Here is a 24,486-nt window from a genome sequence, read left to right as displayed (position 1 = left end):
TTATGTTGTATCTTTGTTCTCATTGGTTTCAAAGAACATCTTTATTTCTGCTTTCATTTCGTTATGTACCCAGTAGTCATTCAGGAGCAGGTTGTTGAAAAATTCTACAACAGCACTGTCTAATATGGTAGTCACTAGCCACCTATATCTACTTAAATTTGAATTTGTTAAAACTAAATAAAGTCATAAATTCATTTCCTCAGTCTCACTAGCCACATTTTAAGTGCTCAATTTCCACATGTAGTGGTACTGTATTAGACAGTACAGATAGAGAATATTTCCATCATCACAAAAAATTCAAATGGACAGTGCTGATCGAGGGACATAAACATTAAACTACTATCAGTGATGTGTGTGCACTGTGGGACAAACTATGGGGAATGTTTACATTTTATGTTATATATTTCTGAAATGTTTACTTCTTTGATAATATACATGTACTGCTTTTGTAATGAGAAAACAAGTAAATATAATAAACATTTAAAAAAGAGAGAGAAAAAGAAGTAACACAGTATGTTAGAGAATAGCAAGAGGTCCACTACAGCCAAGTTGGGGTGACATTGTGAAAGACTCTGAATGTCAAGCTTATGAGGTCTTATTGGCAATAGAATTGATAACCAATGGAGGATTTTGAGTTTAAAGTGACATGATCAGACATATTCAAGAAAAATAACTAAAGAGTAACTACTAGAGACAAAGCAGTTAAGAGGTTATTACACTGTGGGCAATGTGTTGTGGCTATCTTAACTAGAGAAGTAGCAGTGGAGACTGGGAAGAAAGGACAGATTTGAGAAACACTTTTGAAGCAGAACACATGGGACTTGGCAATAGCCAGATGGAGGAGAAGAGGTAGAATTCAAGGCTGACTGAGGTTCTCAAGCTTGGGATACTGGATAGGTGGTAATAGAGATAGAGAACACAGAAACACTGTGCAATCCAAGCCTATCTTTTTGGTTCACTCATTTTAATTCAACCAATATTTATAAGGCTGTACTGTCTATCAGATCTCCCTCTTATCCATCCTCACTCTCTTTGGTCTAATAAACTTGGTTTCAGAAAGAGACTACAGATATATGGATGTAGAATCTATGAAAAAGGAACAGAACAAAGAATAGTTAGAATAGTGTGCTTGAAACAACTGACAGGGTCACATAGTGAACATCAATAACAATGAAAAGTGCAGGCAACAGGACTAGGAAAGCAAAAAGCATTAGGGCTTGGATATTTAAGGCAGTTAATTATATACAATCTTCAAACCTTTTAAGCCAGAAGCTATATATAACATTGCCTTCAACTGAGAAAATTATAGCAGATGGATGAAAAGTCATTATCTCCTTTACTTTTACCAAATAATGGGGGTGGGATGAAGAGGGAGAGTTCTCATGTAGAAATACATAAAAACAAAATGTCAAAATGAGAAAATATACACTGAATTTTGTTTTTGTTTTTTGTAAGAAAACAAACCACTTAACAAAGGCTACAGAGCCTAGGATCCTAGAGATCAGAAAATAAATGAGTCAGCATAAACACAGGGTGACAAAGCCTACCTAGACTGCATTTGGAGGCAGATCTATACAAAGACGTTTAAAAAAATAGGTCTTTGTACTCAGAGTTCTGAAAACTCATAGATATGTAAGCTCTGCATTTATTTCACACACACTCTTGTACTTAATACCTTAGTATCAACACAAAAATATATCACAGAATAACTGAGCCAGAGATCAATTATTATCACTTATCGATTAGAGATCACCTAAGAGTTTTTAATGTGAAGTCCAGGGCTCTGTGGACCCTCTGAAATTGAGGTTCATTTCCTGTATGTACCATCATATGTTCATTTTTCCAGTTGGGGAGAGGGTTAATAATATTCCCAAAGAATTCTGTGGCCGCCTGAAAGTTACATCATTAGATTTTAGTTCAACCACTTTGTTTAAAGATGGAGACACTGAGACCCAGAGAAGAAAAGAGACTTGCCCAAGGGCACACAGTGAATTAGTGGCAGAGCTGAATCTAGAAACTAGATTTTCTTTTCAATATTCTTTCAATGGCACACTACTACTTCAACATATCCCATAATTAAAGTCAGTGCAATTTTAAAAGTCCTGATTATTACCTTTGTAATGAAAATTCCAGCATCCATAATAGCTTTAATGTGTCTTAACCACCCTGAACTCTCCAGGCCGCTAAGAAATTCACTCATTGTTGGAGTTTCCAATTCACAAACTAAGGTAGAAAAGGAAGCAGAGATTGAAATTCATGATCAACTCGATTTATTCATTAAGAAAGGGGAGAAAGTGGATCTCCATATCGTGAGGAAGCTGAGGCAGAAAGGTTAAATGATTAGTTAGAAACCACATTTCTAATTAAATGATTAGTTAGAAATTAAATTATTAGTTAGAAACCTGATTTCTAATTAAATGATTAGTTTCTAATTAAATGATTAGTTTAGATTTCTAATTAAATGATTAGTTAGAAACCTGATTAGTCAAGGACAGAACTAGGTCTAAAGCCTACCAGATCTCTTAGCCTGGGCCCCTGCTTTATTACGCTGTAGAACCCTCTCAAGCCCTTAGAAATCTCTCAAGAAGAGAGCCAGAAGACTGAATTAGCATCTACAGGAAAACACACCTCCCCTGATTAGAAAACATTATTTGATCCCTATCCTAATCCCACCCACTTATGCCAACTCTGAAGGCCCTCAGCATCTGTCTCTATTTCCACACCCCCATCTACTCCCTGTAGCCCTGCTCTGTCAACACGTTGAAAAAAAAATTACCCGTTAATTTTTATGCACTCTGCAATAATTATCCAGCAGAGGGAAATCTTTTGCCTTAAAAATCTGTAAAACAAAGTCCTCTTCCATAACACATTCTGGGGCAAAAAAGAAAGGAGTAAGAGACCTAAGGAACAGGGACATCAATATTTTAAAAGGGATGCAGACTGAGCAGATGAGATCTGGCAAGGGTGATGTAAAGGAGAGGTCATGGCAGACTACACAAGTAAGAAATTGAAGAAAGGAGAGGAAGAACGGGGAGTTCACTAAAGAAGGCAGGTTTTCACTATCTCTGCCTGAAGTGACATAGAACATCATGGAATCTGGGTAGTGGTTTTAGGAGAAATGTTCTACACCCAAGAGTCTTGTAAGGCCCCAATCCCACCTTGCCTCCTTTCTGACCCTAATCATTTTGTAGTCGATAACAGATCACCAAAACTGTCTGATATCAACTTTACTCTTTTGAGGTCTAAATTCAGCTTCATCAGCATAGTGATGAAATCAGACTAAATCCTTATACCAAATTAAATAAGGTAATTTCTTACCTTGAGGATGATAAAATCAACCCCAAATTTATTTAATACTTATGTTGGTTTGCCTATCCCTGAAAATCAACCTTTGTATTTCTACGGAGAGAAATAATTTTCATACCAACCAGACCAGACCCAGATGAACTTTATCGAATTATGAAACTGAACATCTCACTCCTTTTTCCAGACCAACACTGCTGTAATTCAGTACTATGTAAGCTAGATTCATATGACAGTTAAACACCTAACCACTTACTGACTCTGCTCACCTGCTTGCTTTTATATTCCACCCCAAATCAGGCATGCTTTCTGCTTACATAATAATGCAAAGCTATGGCCGCTTGCCTAGCCAAGGTGAAATCCCTGTACCTTCCAAGAGTTTCTGCAGACTGCTCCGCATTACATGGATGTTCTCAATGCCCATGAATCTGAAGTGAATGTTGGCATAGTTGTCTTCATTTTCATATCCTTTCCCAGCTGCTCGGTTGGCCATGGCATTCAACTGCAATAGTGGATAACATAATAGAGCAGATAGGTCAGATGATGAAAGAATGGAGTTCATCAATCTCAATGCCTCATTCTGAACAGTTTAAAATCATAATTCTTTTTAATCCCAATTAAAAAATAGGGAGACATAATGTTTTGTTTCATTATGAAAACCTTTCTTAAGAGATAAAGGATATAGCAGCTATGAGAATATCTGATCTAAAAAACTGAAATAATAATTTTGAGCTGCCTACCACAAATGTTTTCTCAGCTGAAAGGGTTTTATACTGAGAAACATGCAAAAGTTCAAAAATATTTACAACTGAGAAGCTCTAGAAAGAAGCTTAAGAACTTTAGGATGAATTAATTGTATTTATTTTTTAAGAGACAGAGTCTCACTCTGTCATTAAGGCTGGAGTGCAGCAGCACAATCACAGAGTTCACTCCAGCCTCGAACTCCTGGGCTCAAGCAATCCTTTTGCCTCAGCCTCCTGAACAGCTAAGACTATAGGCGTGCACCACCATGCCGGGCTAATTTTTTTTACAATTTTTTTTTTTGTAAAGATGCAGTCTTGCTGTTCCCCATGCTAGCCTTGAACTTCTGGACTCATGTAATCCTCTTGCCTTGGCTTCCCAAAGTACTGGGATTATAGGCATAAACCACCACATACAGCCCAATTAGTTTTAAATAGCTATTCTAGAAAAATGTCTAAAATGTGACTGCATGAGATAAATGACTTTTACTCACTGACAAAATTGAAATGGAGACACCACCAATTGTTTTAACACTATGTTCAGCTTGTGGTAATCAGAGAATATCTAGGTCATATGAAGAATGCTGGGTGGGGTAGGGAGTAAAAGAGACTTGCGGAGATATGAATATACTAACTAGAAGGAAGGCAAGAGACTGTCTATGATAATGACCATATTACTAATTAAGTGATTTTCTATTTTCTGGGCCTATTTTCTCATCTCCCAATATGGTGCATTTCAGAAGGTAGGAGGAGCATGTATGTGGACAGGGTATAATTTTTGTATTAAAAGAATACAAAAATCTCAAAGCAAAAACTACTCAAGTTAGAACATGCAGAGGGAAAAAAGTCAGTGTGCTAAACATATTCTGTTTACAATGCAAGACATCTGTTAAAAGGGGAAATGTGATGGTAATTTTGATCTTTTATCACATTGATAGTGTTACTGAGCTTTCATTAAATTAATGGCAAATGTCAAAGGAACACTTGTGGAAGCATAAGCAATAGTCACCTAGTAGCAAGGATGTTTGTTATGTGTGATGCCTCAGCAAAAATAACAATAATAATATTAATTACAGTAGTCACTACCCAGGTCTGGGTAGGCCACCTAATGCAGATAACGAGTTACCTCATACCAGTATTCACTCTTTAAAAATATGTCTGGCAGATCTGAGTAACAGATACCTATTTAATATTCAGGTGGCAAACTGAGAGGAAAATGGAACCTGTTAAAAGGGGCTTTTTGGTGATGGATTTGAACAAAAGGCACCAACCCTTTTGTTTCTTCAAAAGCCTGCTGTAGTTCTCTTTACTATTTTAAGATTATTTAATCTTTAAAGATACAGACGCGATTAAACTCTTTCCAATTGCAGAATGTCAGATGTAATATTTATTGTAATGTAATATTTATTGAGCTCCTACTATGCCTGACACTGTGCTAAATCCTTTATGTACATTATCTCATTTAATCCTCATTACAGCCTCTCAAAGTGGGTACTAATATTACCCCCATAAGAAAACAGGCTCAGAGAGATGAACCAATTTGCCCAAGATGATATGGATAAAGGCTGAAAGCAGGATTTGACCACAGGTTTGACTGACTCCTAGAACAAAATTTTGTCAGTATAATATAGTTCCTACTAAAAGTACAGATCTAGCCATCCAGAAGAGAGGGAATGCCAGATATTTCTAGGCCTGTCTTAATTTGCTCAAATTGGAGAGAGGAAAATGGAACATAAAAGGGGCTTTTTGGTGTTAGATTTGAACAAAAGGCACCAACTGTTTTGTTTCTTCAAAGCTTGGTATATTTCTCTTTGTTATTTTAAGATTATTTAATGTTTAAAGATACAGATGTGGTTAAACTCTTTACAATCGTGGAATTTCAGACGTGGTTATGGCAAGCTTCTGAGAAACTGAAGGATGGACCTGAGCAGAAAGGGAAATTATTTTCTCTCCTGAGCTCAGTCAGTCCTAGGTAGCTCTGGAGAATATCCACTGAGGGATCACAAAGATGGGGCAGAAAGCTGTCTAAGGCAACTATCTGGTTTCATGTACATCCAACTGCTCAACTCTTAAGTCACCACCATCTGGCTTAGGCTTAGATGAAAATCACCAATTTAGTAATCACTAGAATCAGCAATGAAACCTTTTAGTCAGCCACATTTTACATACCAAATTATAAGCAAAATTATTTCTTTCTGGGGCTGTTTGTAAAAAGGACAACATTTAAGAATAGGGAATCTTCCTTTACTTTCTTTGTGGGACACAATGAGTTCTTCTACAGCCCATATAGAGCTAGACCAAACGTTGAAGGTTAAGGAATTAATGCAGAGAGGAGTTTAAGCTGATATTTAGGTTAATATGAGGACACTCTGTTCAGCAATGTTCATATTTGAAAGAGACAAAGCCTGAGAAAACGTATTGCAACAAATCATGCAGTATTAAATTATTGGAAAGATCAAAGGATTTGACTAGGTCTATCCATGTCCACTGCCAAAATCCACAGCAAATTTATGAACTTGGTCTTTTTTATTCTCTGGGACCAAGATTTAAACTGCACTGTATTAAACTGGAAAAAATTTAACCAGCTAACAGTGCTACATGCTAAAAAAGAATTACTGCCACATGAGCTAAAGATTTTTTGTTAATCGTATAGCAGTAAAATTTGTGAACCCTGGTGCTTTGGGAGAACCAAAGTATTATTAAACTACTGTGACGTAACACATTTACAGAAAAAAAATATGTTGGTTGTAGTAAGTTTCCAATGTCTAAGTTGAAGCTCTTTCTCGGACAGTAAATTTAGACCCCAGAATGGGAATACCGAAAATTCTGGTTAAGGAACAGACTTGGTAAAAAAGATGAGGGATGCTAATAAGCCTCTTATGCAGGACGTCACACTGAGGTGGCAAAGCCGGGTTGTTCGAATTACCCTCTCATAACCTCATTTGTCAGTGACAACCTTATAAAAGGAGCTCCAAATGGCTTCCTGAAATGATTTTACACAATGTCTGAAGTAATCAACACACATACACAAACCTAACTTCCCCAGTAACACTGCATGTCTCAATATATGAGGAGGAAGACTGCAAGAGGCAGAAATATCAAAGATATCACTGACAAATAGATACCTTTGGTCTTGTGTCTACAACATACATAAACTGGCTCCCTGGGTTTGCTTGGCTAATGGCCTCCAACAAGAGCTCATCATCTACACAGCGAGTGTAAAATCCAGAGAGAGGCTGGCTACAGCGGCAAATGGCAGCCTGTAAGGAAAAAGTGTGTCAGTTGAGTGATTATATACACAAATGGTCAAAAATCTTCCTTGACCCTGGCCAGGTTCCATGAGTAGAGGGAGAGGATGAGCCAACTTAAGATAGTGTCCAAAGCAAAGAGAAATATGACTCTAAAGTCATCCTCCACTGACATTGCGCTTAACCTCCTGCCTACCCTGGGCATGTGGCTCTAATTACCAACCCAGTCTTGGCAAATCAGACTACAGAAAAAAAAAAAAGAAAAGAAAAGAAAGAAAATCACATCGTGAGTATTTCCTTAGTGAAATTCTATTCTCGATACATAATGGGCTACTTTTCTGAAACTGCCTCACTTTTTACAGTCCCAGTGATACTGCCCACATAAACCATAAGCTTGCAGAGGCAGCAGAATTCAAGATAGAACAAAGATCTACAGCGTCTTAAGAGAACAGGGTTCACTAGTTTCAGAAGTTAATGCGGAATCAGAAGGGTGGTTTATTTCAAGCTACTTTAACACAAAAACAACGTAACTATTTAACATGAATGTCTGGTAATGATTAGTTAATGAAATTGATTACACTTTGATATGGTTTTTAAGGGGTCGACTCACTTCAATAGTATGACACCCAATTGCATTACTATACTCTTTAGCACTTGAATGGCTGCCCACTTGACAACTTGCCTATTTGTCTAACCCCAGATCTCAGAGTGATTACAAGAGGTGATAAATATTATCACTTCCTACATAAGTAAGGGGACTGAAACAGAGAGAAGTCAAGTGCTTTCTTACTACTACCTGAAATTACATGAAAAGCAGTAAGAAAGTATCAAGGATATCTGTATTCTACCGGGAGGCCACAGTCTCAAAAAATCCTGTATACAACTAATTTCCTGTCATTTCACAACTTTCTACCAAGCTGGATCCCATGGAAAAGGAAAAAAAGAAAAACAAACAAACACACTAAAATGCCACTTAACATCTGCATAACATTTTACAATTTACAAGGTACACATATATTATTCCCTCCTGAGATCGTCTCAAAAAACTTCAGAAGTATGAAAGTCCAGAGAAGTTAAGGAACTTACTTGAGGTCACACAGCTACTAAGTGGCAGCATGAAACTTAAAACAGGCCTTCCAGAGCCAAGTATAATTCTCATTAGAGAAATTTGCTTAACTCACATTGTTCTCTTTGTAGAGGTAGGAGAGCACAGGGACACGTTCTTTACTTCTGAACTTCGAACTTCCAACCACTGTCCCCAAGGTAACAGATTTAGGAACCACTATTTCAGGAGGGTAGGTGCTGCATATCTAAAAGAAAATAAGCACAATATATATAAATATATATTTATATATAACTCTCTCTTTGGAAATATGTATTTTGGTAACCACTAAAAGCTGATAAACTTCAGAAAATATGTCAGTCTTTTCATAGAGTAAGTCATACCTAAAATGTCAACAGCTCTACCCCCAGACTAGTGTTTTAAAAGCCGTCCAGATATGAATACTAGGAACCTAGTATGCAGTTTATGAAAGAGTATATCATATTTTCTCCTCCTTCACCTGTCTGCTTCATATTTGCATCTGTTCATGTTAATTTACTTGTTTACGGTTATTGTTTTTGCTCTGATAGGCATATGCAGGAATTTCAAGATGGGGTTTTATATGTGTTTCTATGATTTTTGTTATTCTAATTCTAAAAGTACATTTTGTTTTTATATGTCTCAATCCCTTCCTTTCCAGAAAATAACAGCATACTTCGAAAAGCTTTTATACCAAGGATATTTTCATTTCTATTTCTGAGGAATAGATGATTAAATACCAGCTAGCTAATGCTTGAGTGATTGCTAATTCCAGCCTGTTGCTAGCAAGTGAAAAAGTTATATATATAAACTGCATACTAGGTTCCTAGTACTCATATCTGAATGGCCTTTAAACCACTAGTCTGGGGGTTGGAGGTGTCGACATTTTAGGTGTGACCTACTCTATGAAAAGACTGATATATTTTCTCAAGTTGATCAGCTTTTAGTGGTTACCAACATACATATTACCAAAGAGACAGTGACAAAATATTATAACACCACAGACCTGACATTGCAAAATTAATTCTAATCACTCCCCTAAGTAAAGAACACCCCTAAACATTTAACAATACATGAAACAAATATAAACTGAACTGGCAAAAATAAAAAAAGTTAAAGGCAGATAAGATCAAGAATGCTCTATGTAACTCATTAAAGTCAATGTCCCCAGAATGCAGACCATTTAAAAATGTTTTCTACCCACTCCCTTACCCGGACTTAAACTTTGAAGAAGACGGTCATACAAAGAAAAATAAATGGAGCTCTCCGTTCATCTTAGGTTATACACATCAAAAAGACCAACAAGAATATTTCAGACCTTCTTTGGAAGACTCAGACACACATTTGAGGTGGACAGATTTTACTTCCAATCTCTACTCATTCCTCTCAAGCATGACCCTAACAAGTCACCTCACAGATGACCCTGCGAAGTCACAGCTCATCAATCCCCATACCTAGTAGACATTCAAAGCTATGTTACCAGAAAGTCATTGCAATTACAGTCTTACTATGATAGTAAAAACACTGTTAAAGATGAACAATTCAGGGATATCACTTAAACATCAATGACTCTCTCTGCAGAAAAATTATCCTAGCAGGCCTGATTGCTACCTGTATTAGTCAGGGTTCTCTAGAGGGAGAGAACTAATAGGATATATGTATATATGAAAGGGAGTTTATTAAGGAGAATTGACTCACATGATCAAAAGGTAAAGTCCCACAGTAGGCCGTCAGAAAGTTGAGGAGCAAGAAAACCAGTAGTGGATCAGTCCGAGTCCCAAAACCTCTAAAGTAGGGAAGCCAACAGAGCAGCCTTCAGTCTGTGGCAGAAGGCCTGAGAGGCCCTGGCAAACCACTAGTGTAAGTCCAAGAATCCAAAAGCCAAAGTATTTGAAGTCTGATGTTCAAGGGCAGGAGGAATTTAGCATGGGAGAAAGATGAAGACCGGAAGAGTCAGCAAGTCTGCTCATTCCACCTTCTTCTGCCTGCTTTTTCTAGCTGCACTGGCAGCTGAGGGAATGGTGCCCACCCAGATTAAGGGTGGGTCTGCCTCGCCCAGTCCACTGACTCAAAGGTTAATCTCCCCTCTAGTAACACCCTAACAGACATACCCAGAAACAATACTTTGCATATTTCAATCCAATCAAATTGACAATATTAACCATCAGACTACCCTTAGAAAGGCCTACTTGCATTGTGTTTAAAACTGTTTGTACAATGTGGCTTATCCTGAACACCTGCTTTCCTTCTGGACATCTGGACTCTGGCATACACTAGGCAGAACGTGCCTATGTAGGCAGGTCCCAATAGAAGCCCTGAGCACTTTACCTCTAATGAGCATCCTGGTAGATAACATTTCATAAGTGTTGTCACAATTTCTGCTGGAGGAATTCAGTGTGCCCTATGTTACTCTGCTGAGAGAGGACTCTGGAAGCTTGTTCCAGTTTTGTTGACTTTCTCCCCTGAACCTTTTCCTTTTGCCGATTTTTGCTTTGTATCTTTTCACTGTAATAAATCACAGTCATAAGTATGACTATACGCCGAGTCCTATGAATTTTCCTAGTAAATCACAAAACCTGAGGAACGGTCTTTGGGACCTCCAACACATTCCCAGATGTCCATATTTGGCCCAGAGCTCTTTCTTGAGATCCAGACCCAAATGTTTGAAATCAAATACTTGATATCTGTTTAATCATCTTGAAATCAAGTGTAAAATTGAAGATACCATCTGCCCCTCTTCTTGTGGTCCTTATCTTTGTTAACATCACCACTACTCATAGGTCATCAAAGCCAGAAACCAGAAAAGCTGGGATGCATATTAAATTCCTCCACTTTTCTAGTCACATTTGATCTGTCACCAGTTGCTTTCAATTCTACCACCTAAATATCTTTCAACATCATCTCCTTCTCTCCATCTGCAGCCATTGCCTTAGTTCAGGTTCTCATAACTTTACATATCATTCTCCTGCATTCTTAGCTCCAGCAAACAAATTCTCCACACTAATAACAGTTATCTTTCTAAAATACAAATATACATATGTTCCTTTCAAGTGTAAATACTCTTGTGACTCACAACTGTCTTCATGAAAAAGTTCAAATTCCTTAATTTGGCCATGAAGCCCTTTATGATATGGTTTCACTTCCTGACCTCCTTCCTTCTCCCCCTGTATAAATTAGGAGAGAAACTCAGAAATAATCCACACATTTACAGTTCACTCATTTTCAACAAAAGCACCAAGAACACATATTTGGGGGAAAGGAGTCTCTTCAATAAATGGTTCTGGGAAAACTGGACGTCCATACGCAGAGAAACACTTCAGGATATTGGTCTGGGCAAAGACTTCTCGAGTAAGACCTCAAAAGCATATGCAACCAACCAAAGCAAAAATGGACAAGTGGGATAACACTGAGCTAAAAATCTCCATGGCAAAGGAAACAACCAACAAAGTGAAAAGATAACCCACAGAATAGGAGAAAATATTTGCAGATTACCCATCTGACAAGGGATTAATAACCAGAAAATATAAGGAGCCCAAGCAACTCAAAAGAATGAAAACAAATAATCCAATTAAATATGGAGAAAGTATCTGAATAGACATTTCTCAAAAGAGGACATACAAATGACCAACAAGTATATGAAAAAACATTCAACATCAATAATCATCATAAAGATGAAAACTAAAACTACAATAAGATAACATTTCACCTGTTAAAATGGCTTTTATCAAAAAGGCAATAATGGATACTGGTGAGGATATGGAGAAAATGAAATCTTCATACACAACTGGTAGGAATGTAAATCATATAGCCACTACTGGCCAGGCGCGGTGGTTCACACCTATAATCTCAGCACTTTGAGAGGTCAAGGAGGGAGGATCGCTTGAGCCCAAAAGTTCAAAACCCCCATCTCTACAAAAAATGAAACAAATTCGCCAGGCATGGGGGTGGGTGCTTATGGTTCTGGCTACATGGGAGGGTGAGTTGGGAGGACTGCTTGAGCCCAAGAGATTGAGGCTACAGTGAGCTATGATCATGCCACTACACTCTACCCTGGGCAACAGAGTCAGGCCTTGTCTCAAAAAGAAAGAAAAGAAAACTGTGGTATATACGCAAAATGGAATATTACTCAGCCACAAAAAAATGTAATCCTGTCATTTGCAACAACATGGATGGAACTGGGGGACATTATATTAAGTGAAATTAACAAAGCATAGAAAGACAAATATTGCATAACCTCACTCACATGTTGTACGAGCAAAAAAATAAAAATGAACTCATGGATAGATGATGGTTACCAAAGGTTGGTAAGGGTAGTGGAGTGGGGGGATAAAAAGAGGATCCTCAATGGGTACAAAAATACAGTTAGATAGAAGGAATAAGATCTAGTATTCAGCAGCAAAACAGGACAACTACAGATAACAATAATAAAAAGACTGAAAATGGAATTGGAATGTTCCCAACACAAATAAATGATAAATGCTTGTGGTGATGGATACCCCAGTTACCCTGATCTGATCATTACATATTGTATGCCTGTATAAAAATATCACATGTACCCTAAAAATATGTACAACTATTATATATCCATAATAATTAAAAATTAAAAATGTTAAAAGTAAATTAGCCTTCACAAGGCCACTCCACAAAGCATCAGGCTGTTTCTGGCTTCCTAGGCTGATTTTCATGCCCTGCACCTATGCTCACATAGCACCCTATGCTTTAAGCCATGAGATCTCTTACTCAGTCCCTATTGCACAGTAGGTACTCAATAAATGTTTGTTGAATGGCTGAATGTTGAATGGAAAGGAGAGAAGGATTATGAATCATTTCTCTCTTTTTTCAAAATCCTGTTTCCTGATATTCTGCCATTTTAATTGAATGCACCAAAAGGCAAACAACAAGGACAAAATTACCTCATAGTTTCTGTTGGCATCTGTTATGGTCCAGTATCTGTTGGGTATTCCCATACGCCCAAAGTCTGATATTGCTTCAATCAGTTTCCATCCACTTTCCCTCATCTCTTTTGAGGATTTGGGATTATAAGAAAAAGCATAAAGATCTTCAGGTAATGCTGGAGAAGAGAGATAGGCATGGAAAACAAAATGATGAATGAAACCTAAAAATCATCAAACAACGCAAATAAACGCTAGATTTCCTTTTCCCAAAGGGAATGTTTGTCAAACAGTCCCAGAAAAAGACTGTAGTGTGTGCAAGTTTGCCTTTATGTAAGGAATAAAAACTGGAATACTGTTTGGGTTCTTTTAAAAAATGTTTTAATTTTTTGTGGTATCAATACAAAGTGGGATCTTTCTGCCTGGCTTCCTATAAAAAAAGAATGCTGGATAATTGATTGAACTGAGGCTTCAGGGTTTCACATGTTAGGAAAAGAGTCCTTACCAAAAGTTTTTAACTGGGCTCCCATGTCCTAACAGTACTGCTTATTGTAACATGTTGCACATCTTCAACAATGTTTTTGCATTCTACTTGTCAGGCCAACAGCAACTTCTGACTTATAAATGGCCACTTCCTCTCTTTTCTCTGTCAGTCCTGCTTCCTCCCTTCACAAGATACAGTATCCAATCAAATAACTCATTTGACCAATTTATGTGGCAACAACTTCTCCAGAGATGAATGGAGCCTATTAGAGACTTGTAAAATGCTGGGTCATCCAGCAGGTAACTTTATCAATAAAAATCAGCAAATATTGAGGAATTATTTTGGGGAAAGGGGAAAAATGGGGGAGAAAATGTAAGAGCATGATTAAAATCAAAGACTAAAATCAGAGGAAGCTGACGGTTAATTGCCTAGGGGTGGGGGATGGGGAACGAAAGGGTGAAGCTGGAGGAAGCATTAAGTCCTACATTAATGAGGACTTTGATGAACTGCCTTAGTCTTCTAGATGGAATTAAAAGTAGGGGTGGACATCGTGGGCCAAACAAAAAGTCTGCAGGACAACAGGAAACAAATTTTGTTCCACAGCAGTCTTCCTTCCTGAACTGAGGAAACATTCACAAGTTGATACTTAAAAGGAGGGAGGGAGAGAGAAGAAAATGTCTACTAAACATCTACTATATACTAATATATGAAGGTATTCAAGGTTCAAAACAACCCCCATTGGAGAGCTTTTACTCTCCTTACTTTTATAGGTAAAGAAAATGAGTTCAGAGGTTATATAACTTGCCCAAATGTAATGGAGCTAATAAGTGGTAGAGTCCAGATCCAAACCCTCCTCTGACTCCATAGCCCTGATCTTTCCATTATGCCATTTTGGAAAAATATTAAAATGGTTTTAGATAAAAATACTATCACAACCACCTGGCTGAGAAAGCTTGAGTAGTGAAATATAAACCTCATGGCACACAAGGTCAGAGTCTAAAACAAAGTGGGCCACCCGGAAATTCTTGCAGCGGAGGGTCAGGGGACAGCCCAGGCTAGTGATGGGTGACTTCTCCACAGTGGCAATGTGATGGAGTGCAATCTGAAAAACATAAAAGAAGCAGCGTATACATACAGATGTGCAATATCTCTATCACTATCAGTATTCCTGACTCTCCATAACGGTAACAGCATGACCAGATCTGTAGGCTACATCTATAGCCTACAACCATTCTTTGTAAGACATAACTGGGGTTCTCTCAAATAGAACTAAAGCATAATAGTGGTAAAGCAACAAGAAGCAGACTGCAGTGTTAGAAAATTTCTCTCTCCTTAGGGATACAAGATTACCAAGTTTGTGGGACAATTTTGGTGGATCAGCTCAGAATAGATGATTTTTAGCATGCTGTGATAGAGTTCACAATCACAGAATAATTGTTACAGAGGAAAATAAGAATTTCTTTTCTTATATCAAATTACTAATTAAGATAGTTATTAATAGCTGGTATTGTGCTTTATTATAAACAAAATAGTCCATGACCATTAGCTATTTAAGAAGAGCCATTTGACGTGTAATCATCCTATTTCAGGAATGAAAAAAAACAAAGCTCCGAGAAGTGAATTCCTCATCAGATATCATATAGCCAAGAAGTGGCACAAACAGAATTTGAACCATAGCAGTCCATATAAGGCCAGGATTCTTCTCTGGGAATTCTAAAAACTCTAGTTCTGGAATAAGGATTTAACTAGAAATGTTAGGGAGGAACTATTCCTCTACATTTTAAACTCTAGTGACAGTAAAGCAAAGAATGTAGGATGATTACTTCTGTTCATGCTGATGCCAGCAAAAAAAGAAATGCATGGAAAGGGAACTGATGAAATAAAATGTGTCCAAATAATATTAATTCTCTCTTAATTGATTCAAATAGCCATAGAATCATAGTTTTGCATTTTCATCTTTGATGTTCTCCTCCTATCCCTATCTGATGTTTCTGCAACTATGGAGCCTGGATGTGCTCTTTCCATTCTCTAGACTCCCTGTCCTGTGCCTGGAATGGTCTTGGAATCAATAGTGCCTTTTCTGCTCTCCCACCACCTCAATGCCCCAGTCCCTAATTTATTTGGAAAAGTCACCTCTTCAATGAACTCTTTCAATCATATCCACCATCTAAGAATGGAGCAAGTGTGGAAATGATTCAGATATTCCTAGGATAAATTTTCTATTTTTTTAAGGCAGGATCTTGCTCTGTTGCCTAGGCTAGAGTGCAGTGGCTTAATCACGACTCACTGCAGCCTCAACCTCCTGGGCTCAAAGAGATCATATTGCCTCATCCTCCTAAGTAAGTTAGGAATACAGTTGTGTGCTACCATGCCTGGCTAATGTTTTAACTTTTGTAGAGACTAGGTATTGTTTTGTTGCCCAAGCTGATCTCAATCTCCTGGCCTCAAGCGATCCTTCTTCCTTAGCCTCCCAAACTGCTGGGATCACAGGTATGATTAATTTTTATCTTAACTGTTTTGTCACACTCAAGTCCTGCCATGGCAGTTCTGGAGGTATTACAAAATGTAATATGAATTAATATATTCAACCACAAGAAAATCAAAGATCTTCCAATCAACATCAGAGGTGTGTGTTTTGGTAGTACAATACTGATAATTGAGATCAGGGCCCAGGCAAACAATTGTGGTGAAACTGGGAAGGGTTGGGGGAAGGTAGGCAGACTAAGGCTGGGAAGAACTTCCCTAATTGGGTAAATAAGCCTCCTTTGACATCAGAAATAGTGTAAGTCCTCCCTTCCAGATACAGTCCACTGGATTTGAAATAATACCCAAAAGGAACAAATCTGGAGACATCTGTACTGTCTATAAATGCAGGCAGATAGGAGATAGGCTCATGGCACAGTACTAAAGAACTGGTTCCTGAACTGTTAGAACTGCAAGAATCCTTACTAATTATATAATCTAACCACCTCATTTTTACAGATGAAGAAACAAGCCCGGAGAGTAAGAATCACTTGCCTAAGGTTACGTAGCCAGTTAGCATCAGAGCTTAAGTCTAGCCCAGCTCTCATTCCTCTTTTGACATTCTTATCATCACAGCACAAAGAGCAAGATATATATGGGGAAAGTTCAGTTTTAAAAGGAAGTATTAAGATACTTTTTTCATATGCATACTCAATTCATTTTATACTTTTATGATAATATTTACCATGTTCCAGGCATTGTTATAAGCACTTATAAACATTCACTTTATAATTCTTGTATCTTGACTTTTTAAAACTATTCAAGGTATTATTTTATCTCTATTTTACAGATGAAAGAAGCAAGACACAGAAAAGTTAAACAACTCGCCCAAGGTTACAAAAGTAGTAAATGTTGAAGCTGGGATTTTAACCTGAGCAGACTGGCTCTAAAGCTTTAATCACTAAGCTATGCTGTATAAAAGAAGCATGTTGTACTTCTTATAAATGAAGAGGTCTAAGCATAAATCTAATGATTAAGATTAAATTATGATCTTTAGGATGGGTAAGGCATAAAGTAATGTTGGGGTGCTGAAGTAATTAGAAAACAGTACTTACAAGTGTAAACATAAACACACACACATGCCTGTGCATGCACACACACACACACGCACACACACACACATATATATACCTAGGTAAAATCCTGTCTTAGGACAGAGAGATGGTCTAAATTAGTGCTGCCCAAGGTAAAGTCAATAAGGCCTTAGCATCAGCATAACCTGAACCCTTTTTATAAAATCAAAATCTTATGCTTAAGATTCTGCATTTTTATCAAGTTCCCATATGCTACAGATACTGCTGGTTCTTGAACTACATTTTATGGATAGCAGGCTTTAAATTACTTCAAGATGCTTACAAACATAGTTCAGGAAATTAGCAGAAACTATTCTACCTAAAAATAATTTAGCTAATCCCCAGGAATATTCCAATGTAGAATAAAATGACTACGATGACTAGAGTCAATAACTTGAAAAAAGAGGAGTAATACAATTCAGACCACAAAAAGATTATTAGAATAGGTCCTTTGAAGAAAAGGTTTTACAGCAATTTAAAAATTACACTTGAAATTTCAAGAAACTACCATATAGACAGCATGTATGCACAACTCTTTAAGACCCTTTGATACTTCTTCTCATGAACATACCCATGTTTCTTTCCGGGCTGCACCAGAAGCCTCCACATAGATCAGGTGGGTTGCAGTAAGATAAAGAATCCCATTAGCTGGTTTCTTACTCACATAACGATCCACCAATTTCACATTTTCTACCTGTTATTGGAGTAAAAAATACTGATTAAGTTACCAACTCACCACCTGTGATTGAAGTGGGGCCATTCAAAGCAAGATAAATGCTGTTAATTTGCTACAAAACTTGAGTTTTTCCAGTTCCTGCCAAGGTGGCAAACTAGTATGATCCGTATTACCTTTTCTGAAACCAGCACTGGAAAAACTATGAAAGTGAGAGGAAAACCTGTATTCTAGAAAAGATAAAAATTCTAGACAAAGTTTACAAGATGAAGTATGTATAACTGGAAACTATATAGAACCTGAGAGTTTGCTGAGGTACTTATCTTGTTGGAAGAAGGTACAGCTATCGTATGTGTAAAAAAATCAGTAAGGGTAAATAACATGAAGATAGATCTTACATTAGAGGGCAAGAATAGAATAAAACAGAAAAGGAGAAAAACAAAACAAAACAAAAGGAGTACCATAAATAAAACACATAAAAAGAAATGCCAGAATTAAATCCCAATATAAAAGTAATTGCAATAAATGTACATGAATTAAACTTACCAATTAAAAGAAAGACACAGACTAAAACAAAAGATTCAACAATATTCATACTAGAAGAGATATACTTTAGAGTCACAGACAAACTGAAAATAATAAGATATGCCAGGCAAATATAAACTAAAATAAAGCTGAGGTAGCAGTCTCAATATCTGACTAAATAGAATTTACATGACAAAAATCAATAGGACAAGAAGATATAGCCATCATAAATATAAACATATTGTATAATACAGTCTCAAAATATATCAAGCAACTAGCAGAACTGCAAAGAGAAAAGGAACAAGTGCATATGGATACTTTAATACTCTTCTTAGGAACTGACAGGTCGAGCAGACCAAAAAAAAAAAAAAATCAAATGAAGATACAGAACACTTAAACATTACAACTAAAAAACTCAAGCTATTATATACAGAGTAAGACTCTATATCCAACAAATCGAACATTCAAGACAACAAAAAAAAAATTTCCAAAAAGAGACTATGATGACAGCCATAAATGAAACATCAATAAATTCCAAACGTTGAATATCATACAGTTTAGGCTCTCCAACCACAATGCAATAGCACTGGAAATTAATAACAAAATAATAGCCAAAATTTAACAAATGTTTGAAAACACAATAGCTTATTACTAAATTAACCTTGCGTTAAAAAGAAAAAGGAAAGGAAACTAAAAAAGATTTAAAAGTGAATGATAATAAAAACACAAATAAAAATTTGTAGGACAGAGTTAAACAAGAACTAAGTAGTAAATGTATAGCAGTAAGTTTATCATGAAATGAGAAAGGTTAACGACATACTAGTTAAACAGTCAATGTAATGGAAATAGCAAAATTACAGAGAAATAAGATGGTAAAGGACAGAAATTTAAAACCAGAGAATCCTCCTCCACAGATACACACACACAGCCTGAACAGAAAAGATTAACAAACCAGAATTTAATTATGTCAAAAGGTTAATAGGATAGATCTTTGCTAAAAAAGAGAAAAGATGCAAATAAAATACAGAATGAAAAAGGGAAAACATAAAAAGCCAAAACTATGAATATTATGAAAAACAATATGCTAATAAATTGGAAAACTTACAAGAAATATTTTTAAATATCAAGAAAAAAATAAAATGGCAATGGTAGTCAAAGATTTTCCCTAACAAAACCCTCAGGTCCAGATGATGTTACAGGTTTATTCTACCGAACTTCCAAAATATAATTAATTACTACCTTATCCAATTGACTCCGGTCACTGGAAAAAAAATAAAGTTACTCAGTCCATTTTATGAGGGCAATTTAATCTTGATTCTAAAATCAAATAAAGACAATTATAAAGTAAGAAAGTTTAGGGCTATTTCATTTATGAAATGTATACACAAAAAATGCTAAATAATGTTAATGAATCCAACAGTATATTTTAAAAAATACATTTTGATCAAGTGCAGTTTATCACAAGAAAGCATGGGGAGTTCAACATCAGAAAATGTCAATGTAATATATCAGCAAGACTGAAAAGAAAAATTATATGCTTTATCTCAATTGATACAGAAAAAGCAGCATTTAATATAGCTTAATTCTATTTATAATGATAATCCTTAGTGAACAAGGAATAAAAGTAAACATTCTTAACTTGGTAAAAATTATATACAAAAAACCTACAAAGAATGTTATGAATAATGAAGAAACTAACTGCATTAATTTAAAATCATGAACACGACAAACTTGACTCTATCACTGCTACTGTTTTAAATATCGTGGCTAAATACTATGAGGAAAGGGGGCGTGGAATTAAGAAATGCAAGGATCAGAAGGGAAGTTCTATATTTGGCACCACTTACAGAGAAGGTAATCATTCAACTAGAAAAAAAATGAAAGAAAAGAATCAACCAAACTCTCAGAGCTAATATAAAAGAGTTCAGCAAGGATACCAAATATAATATCAACCTACAAAAGTCAATAACATTTTCCTACACCAGCAATGATCACTTAGAAAACATAAAAATACCATTCACGATGGCAGCAAAAATTATATAGAATCTAGAAATTAGCTCAATTAACCAAGCATATACAAGACCTTTACAGAGAAAACTTTAAAAGTCTAATGAAGGATATAGAATACAATCTAAAGAAATAATGTCTATGCTCTTGGATAGGACAACTTAATATAATAAAGATGGCAATTATCCCTCAAATTAATCTATAAATTCAATACAATTTCAATCATATTTCAAAGTGGATTTTCTAATAAACTTATTCTAAATTTACATAGAAGAACAAAACCCCACAAATTGCTAAATCAAACTTAAAACAAAGTAAAGAGGGTAAGATTTGCTCTACTAGGTATTAAAACATACTCAAAGTTGTGGGGAAAAAAAACCACCACCACCAACAACAACAACAAAAACCACTAGTACTATTGCAAAAACAGAAAAATAAACCAATGGAAAAGGACCAGAGCTCAAAATCAGACTGATGTAAAAAATGGGAGTCTAATAGAGCATAAACATGGCACTACAAATTGACAGACAAAAGAGTATTTACTAGATGTGTTGTGGAAACAGTATTAGTACACGCAGTAAGATAAAGCCATATCCCTACCTAACACCATATACAAAACTAGATTCTAGATGCATCTATATGTAACTTTTACAAAAAAACTGTAAAGTTATTGGAAAATGCAGAGTACCTTGAATCTATAAACAGGGAAAGACTTTTTAAAAATTAATAACAGAATGGGAGAAAATAGGTGCAACTCCTAAAACTAACAAGGAATTATTATCTAGAATATACAAGGGACTTCTGTAACTCAATAAGAAAAAGAGGCCCCAAAAGAAAAATATATGAAGCATAAGAACAGGCAAGTTGCATAAGAGGCAATCCCAGAAGCATACAACCATGAAAAGAAGCTCAAAACATTGGGAATAAAATAAAGTTAAATTAAAATAAGGTATTGCTTTAAGACTACAAGATTTGCAAAAACTAGAAAGCAAGGAAATGCCAAGTGTTGGTAGGGTTGAAGGCACATAGGAATCCTCATCCACTACAACCAGGGGGTTACAGACAGGTGGGGCCATTCAGAAGGGCAATCTGGCACTACTTAATCAAAAAAATATATATATATGTTTCCTACGACTCAGCAATTCTATTCCTGAAAATGGGCTCAAAGAAATGTTCATGTAGGTCTACAAGAGGACATGTAAGGATGAATATGTCCATCACTTTGAGAATAGTCAGGTAACATACTCTGGATACTTGTCCCCACCCAAATCTCATGTTGAAATATAATACCCAATGTTGGCGGTGGGGCCTGGTGGGAAGTGAATGGATCACGGGGGTGAATTCCTCATGAATGGTTTAGCCCCATCCTTTGGTGCTGTCCTCATGATAATCAGTGAATTCTTGTGAGATCTGGTTGTTTAAAGGTGTGTGGCACCTCTCACTCTTTTGGTCCTGCTCCAAACATGTGAGATGCCTGCTCCTCACCTACAATTTATGCCATGATTGTAAGCTGTCTGAGGACTACCCAGAGGCGGATGCCTGTGTTATGGTTTCTGTACAGACTGCAGAACTGTGAGTCAATTAAACCTCTTTTCTTTGAAAATTACCCAGTCTCTTCCGTTCTAAGATGGCTGATTAGGAACAGCTACAGTCTACAGCTCCCAGTGTGATTGACGCAGAAGACAGTGATTTCTGCATTTCCAACTGAGGTACCTGGTTCATCTAATTGGGACTGGTTGGACAGTAAGTGCAGCCCATGGAGGGCAAGTCAAAGCAGGGTGGGGCATCGCCTAACCCAGGAAGTGCAAGGGGTGGGAGATTTACATTTCCTAGCTAAGGGAAGCCTGGAAAATTGGGACATTCCTGCCCAAATACTGCACTTTTCCAACAGTAAAAGCAAACGGCACACTAGTAGATTATATCCCGTGCCTAGCTCAGTGGGTCCCATGTCCACAGAGCCTTGCTCACTGCTAGCGCAGCAGTCTGAGATCAACCTGCAAGGCAGCAGCCTGGAAGTGGGAGGGGTGTCCGCCATTGCTGAGGCTCGAGTAGGTAAACAAAGCTGCCAGGAAGCCCAAACAGGGTGGAGCCCACTGCAACTCTGCAAGGCCTGCTGCCTCTCTAGAGCCCAACTCTGGGGGCAGAGCAAAGCTGAACAAAAGGCAGCAGAAACGTCTGCAGACTTAAACATCCCTGTCTGACAGCTCTGAAGAGAACAACGGTTCTCTAAGCATGGTGTTTGAGCTCTAAGAAAGGACAGACTGCATCCTCAAGTGGGTTCCTGAACCCTGTTTAGCCTAAGTGGTAGACACCTCCCAGTAGGGGCCGAATGACACCTCATACAGGTGAGTGACCCTCTGGGAAGAAGCTTACAGAAGAAGGATCAGCCAGCAATATTTGCTGTTCTGCAATATTTGCTGTTCTGCAGACTCCACTGGTGATACGCAGGCAAACCGGGTCTGGAGTGGATCTCCAGCAAACTCCAACAGACCTCCAGCTGAGGGACCTGACTATTAAAAGGAAAACTAACAAACAGAAAGGAATAGCATTAACATCATCATCAACAAAAAGGATGTGCACACCAAAATCCCATCTGTAGGTAACTAGCATCAAAGACCAAAGGTAGATAAAACCACAAAGATGGGGAGAAACCAGAGCAGAAAAGCCGAAAATTCTAAAAACCAGAGCATCTCTTCTCCTCCAAAGGATCGCAGTTCCTCGCCAGCAATGGAACAAAGCTAGACGAAGAATGGCTTTCACAAGCTGACAGAAGTAGACTTCAGAAGGTCAGTAATAAGAAACTTTTCCGAGCTAAAGAAGGATGTTCAAACTCATCACAAGACAGCTAAAAACCTTGAAAAATGATTAGATGAATGGCTAACTAGAATAAACAGTGTAGAGAAGAACTTAAATGACCTGACGGAGCTGAAAACCATGGCACGAAAACTACGTGACACATGCACAAGCTTCAATAGCCGATTTGATCAAGTGGAAGAAAGGGTATCAGTGACTGACAACCAAATTAATGAAATAAAGTGAGAGGAGAAGTTTAGAGAAAAAAGAGTAAAAAGAAAGAACAAAGCCTCCAAGAAATAAGGGATTATGTGAAAAGATCATATCTACATTTGATTGGTGAGCCTGAAAGTCACGAGGAGAATGGAACCAAGTTGGAAAACACTCTTCAGGATATTATCCAAGAGAACTTCTCCAACCTAGCAAGGGAGGCCAACATTCAAATTCAGGAAATACAGAGAAGACAAAAAGATACTACTCGAGAAGAACATCATTAAGACACGTAATTGTCAAATCCACCAAGGTCTAAATGAAGGAAAAAATGTTAAGGGCAGCCAGAGAGAAAGGTTGGGTTACCCACAAAGGGAAGCGCATCAGACTAACAGCGGATCTCTCAGCAGAAACTCTACAAGCCAGAAGAGAGTGGGGGGCAATATTCAACATTCTTGAAGAAAAGAATATTCAACCCAGAATTTCATGTCCAGCCAAACTAAGCTTCATAAGTGAAGGAGAAATAAAATCCTTTACAGAGAAGCAAATGCTGAAAGATTTTGTTACCACCAGGCGTGCCTTACAAGGGCTCCCGAAGGAAGCACTAAACATGGAAAGGAACAACCAGTACCAGCCACTGCAAAAACATGCCAAATTGTAAAGACCATCGATGCTAGGAAGAAACTGAATCAACTAATGAGCAAAATAACCAGCTAACATCATAATGACAGAATCAAATTCACACATAACAATATTAACCTTAAATGTAAATGGGCTAAATACCCCAATTAAAAGACACAGACTGGCAAATTGGATAAAGAGTCAAGACCCATCAGTGTACTGTATTCAGGAGACCCATCTCACATGCAGAGACACTCACAGGCTCAAAATAAAGAATGGAGGAACATCTACCAAGCAAATGCAAAGCAAAAAA

General features: G+C 37.2%; 1 protein-coding gene across 1 annotated transcript in view; it reads right to left on the bottom strand.

Annotated features, from left to right (window-relative positions):
• The window catches only part of MTMR8 (myotubularin related protein 8), a 123,521-nt gene that overhangs the window by 63,688 nt on the left and 35,347 nt on the right, over nucleotides 1–24,486 (bottom strand). Inside the window, exons 2-8 of the mRNA XM_011947406.1 lie at nucleotides 17,916–18,038; nucleotides 14,688–14,850; nucleotides 13,286–13,443; nucleotides 8,473–8,601; nucleotides 7,169–7,303; nucleotides 3,673–3,805; nucleotides 2,114–2,223 (exon numbers count right to left, since the gene is read on the bottom strand). Of these exons, the coding sequence (XP_011802796.1) occupies nucleotides 2,114–2,223; nucleotides 3,673–3,805; nucleotides 7,169–7,303; nucleotides 8,473–8,601; nucleotides 13,286–13,443; nucleotides 14,688–14,850; nucleotides 17,916–18,038 (951 nt within the window). The remainder of the gene's footprint in view (nucleotides 1–2,113; nucleotides 2,224–3,672; nucleotides 3,806–7,168; nucleotides 7,304–8,472; nucleotides 8,602–13,285; nucleotides 13,444–14,687; nucleotides 14,851–17,915; nucleotides 18,039–24,486) is intronic.

This window comes from Colobus angolensis, unplaced genomic scaffold (assembly GCF_000951035.1).
Source record: "Colobus angolensis palliatus isolate OR3802 unplaced genomic scaffold, Cang.pa_1.0 Scaffold264, whole genome shotgun sequence".
In the NCBI taxonomy this organism is placed as follows: Eukaryota; Metazoa; Chordata; class Mammalia; order Primates; family Cercopithecidae; genus Colobus; species Colobus angolensis.
This window is presented reverse-complemented; position numbering and strand designations above follow the sequence as displayed.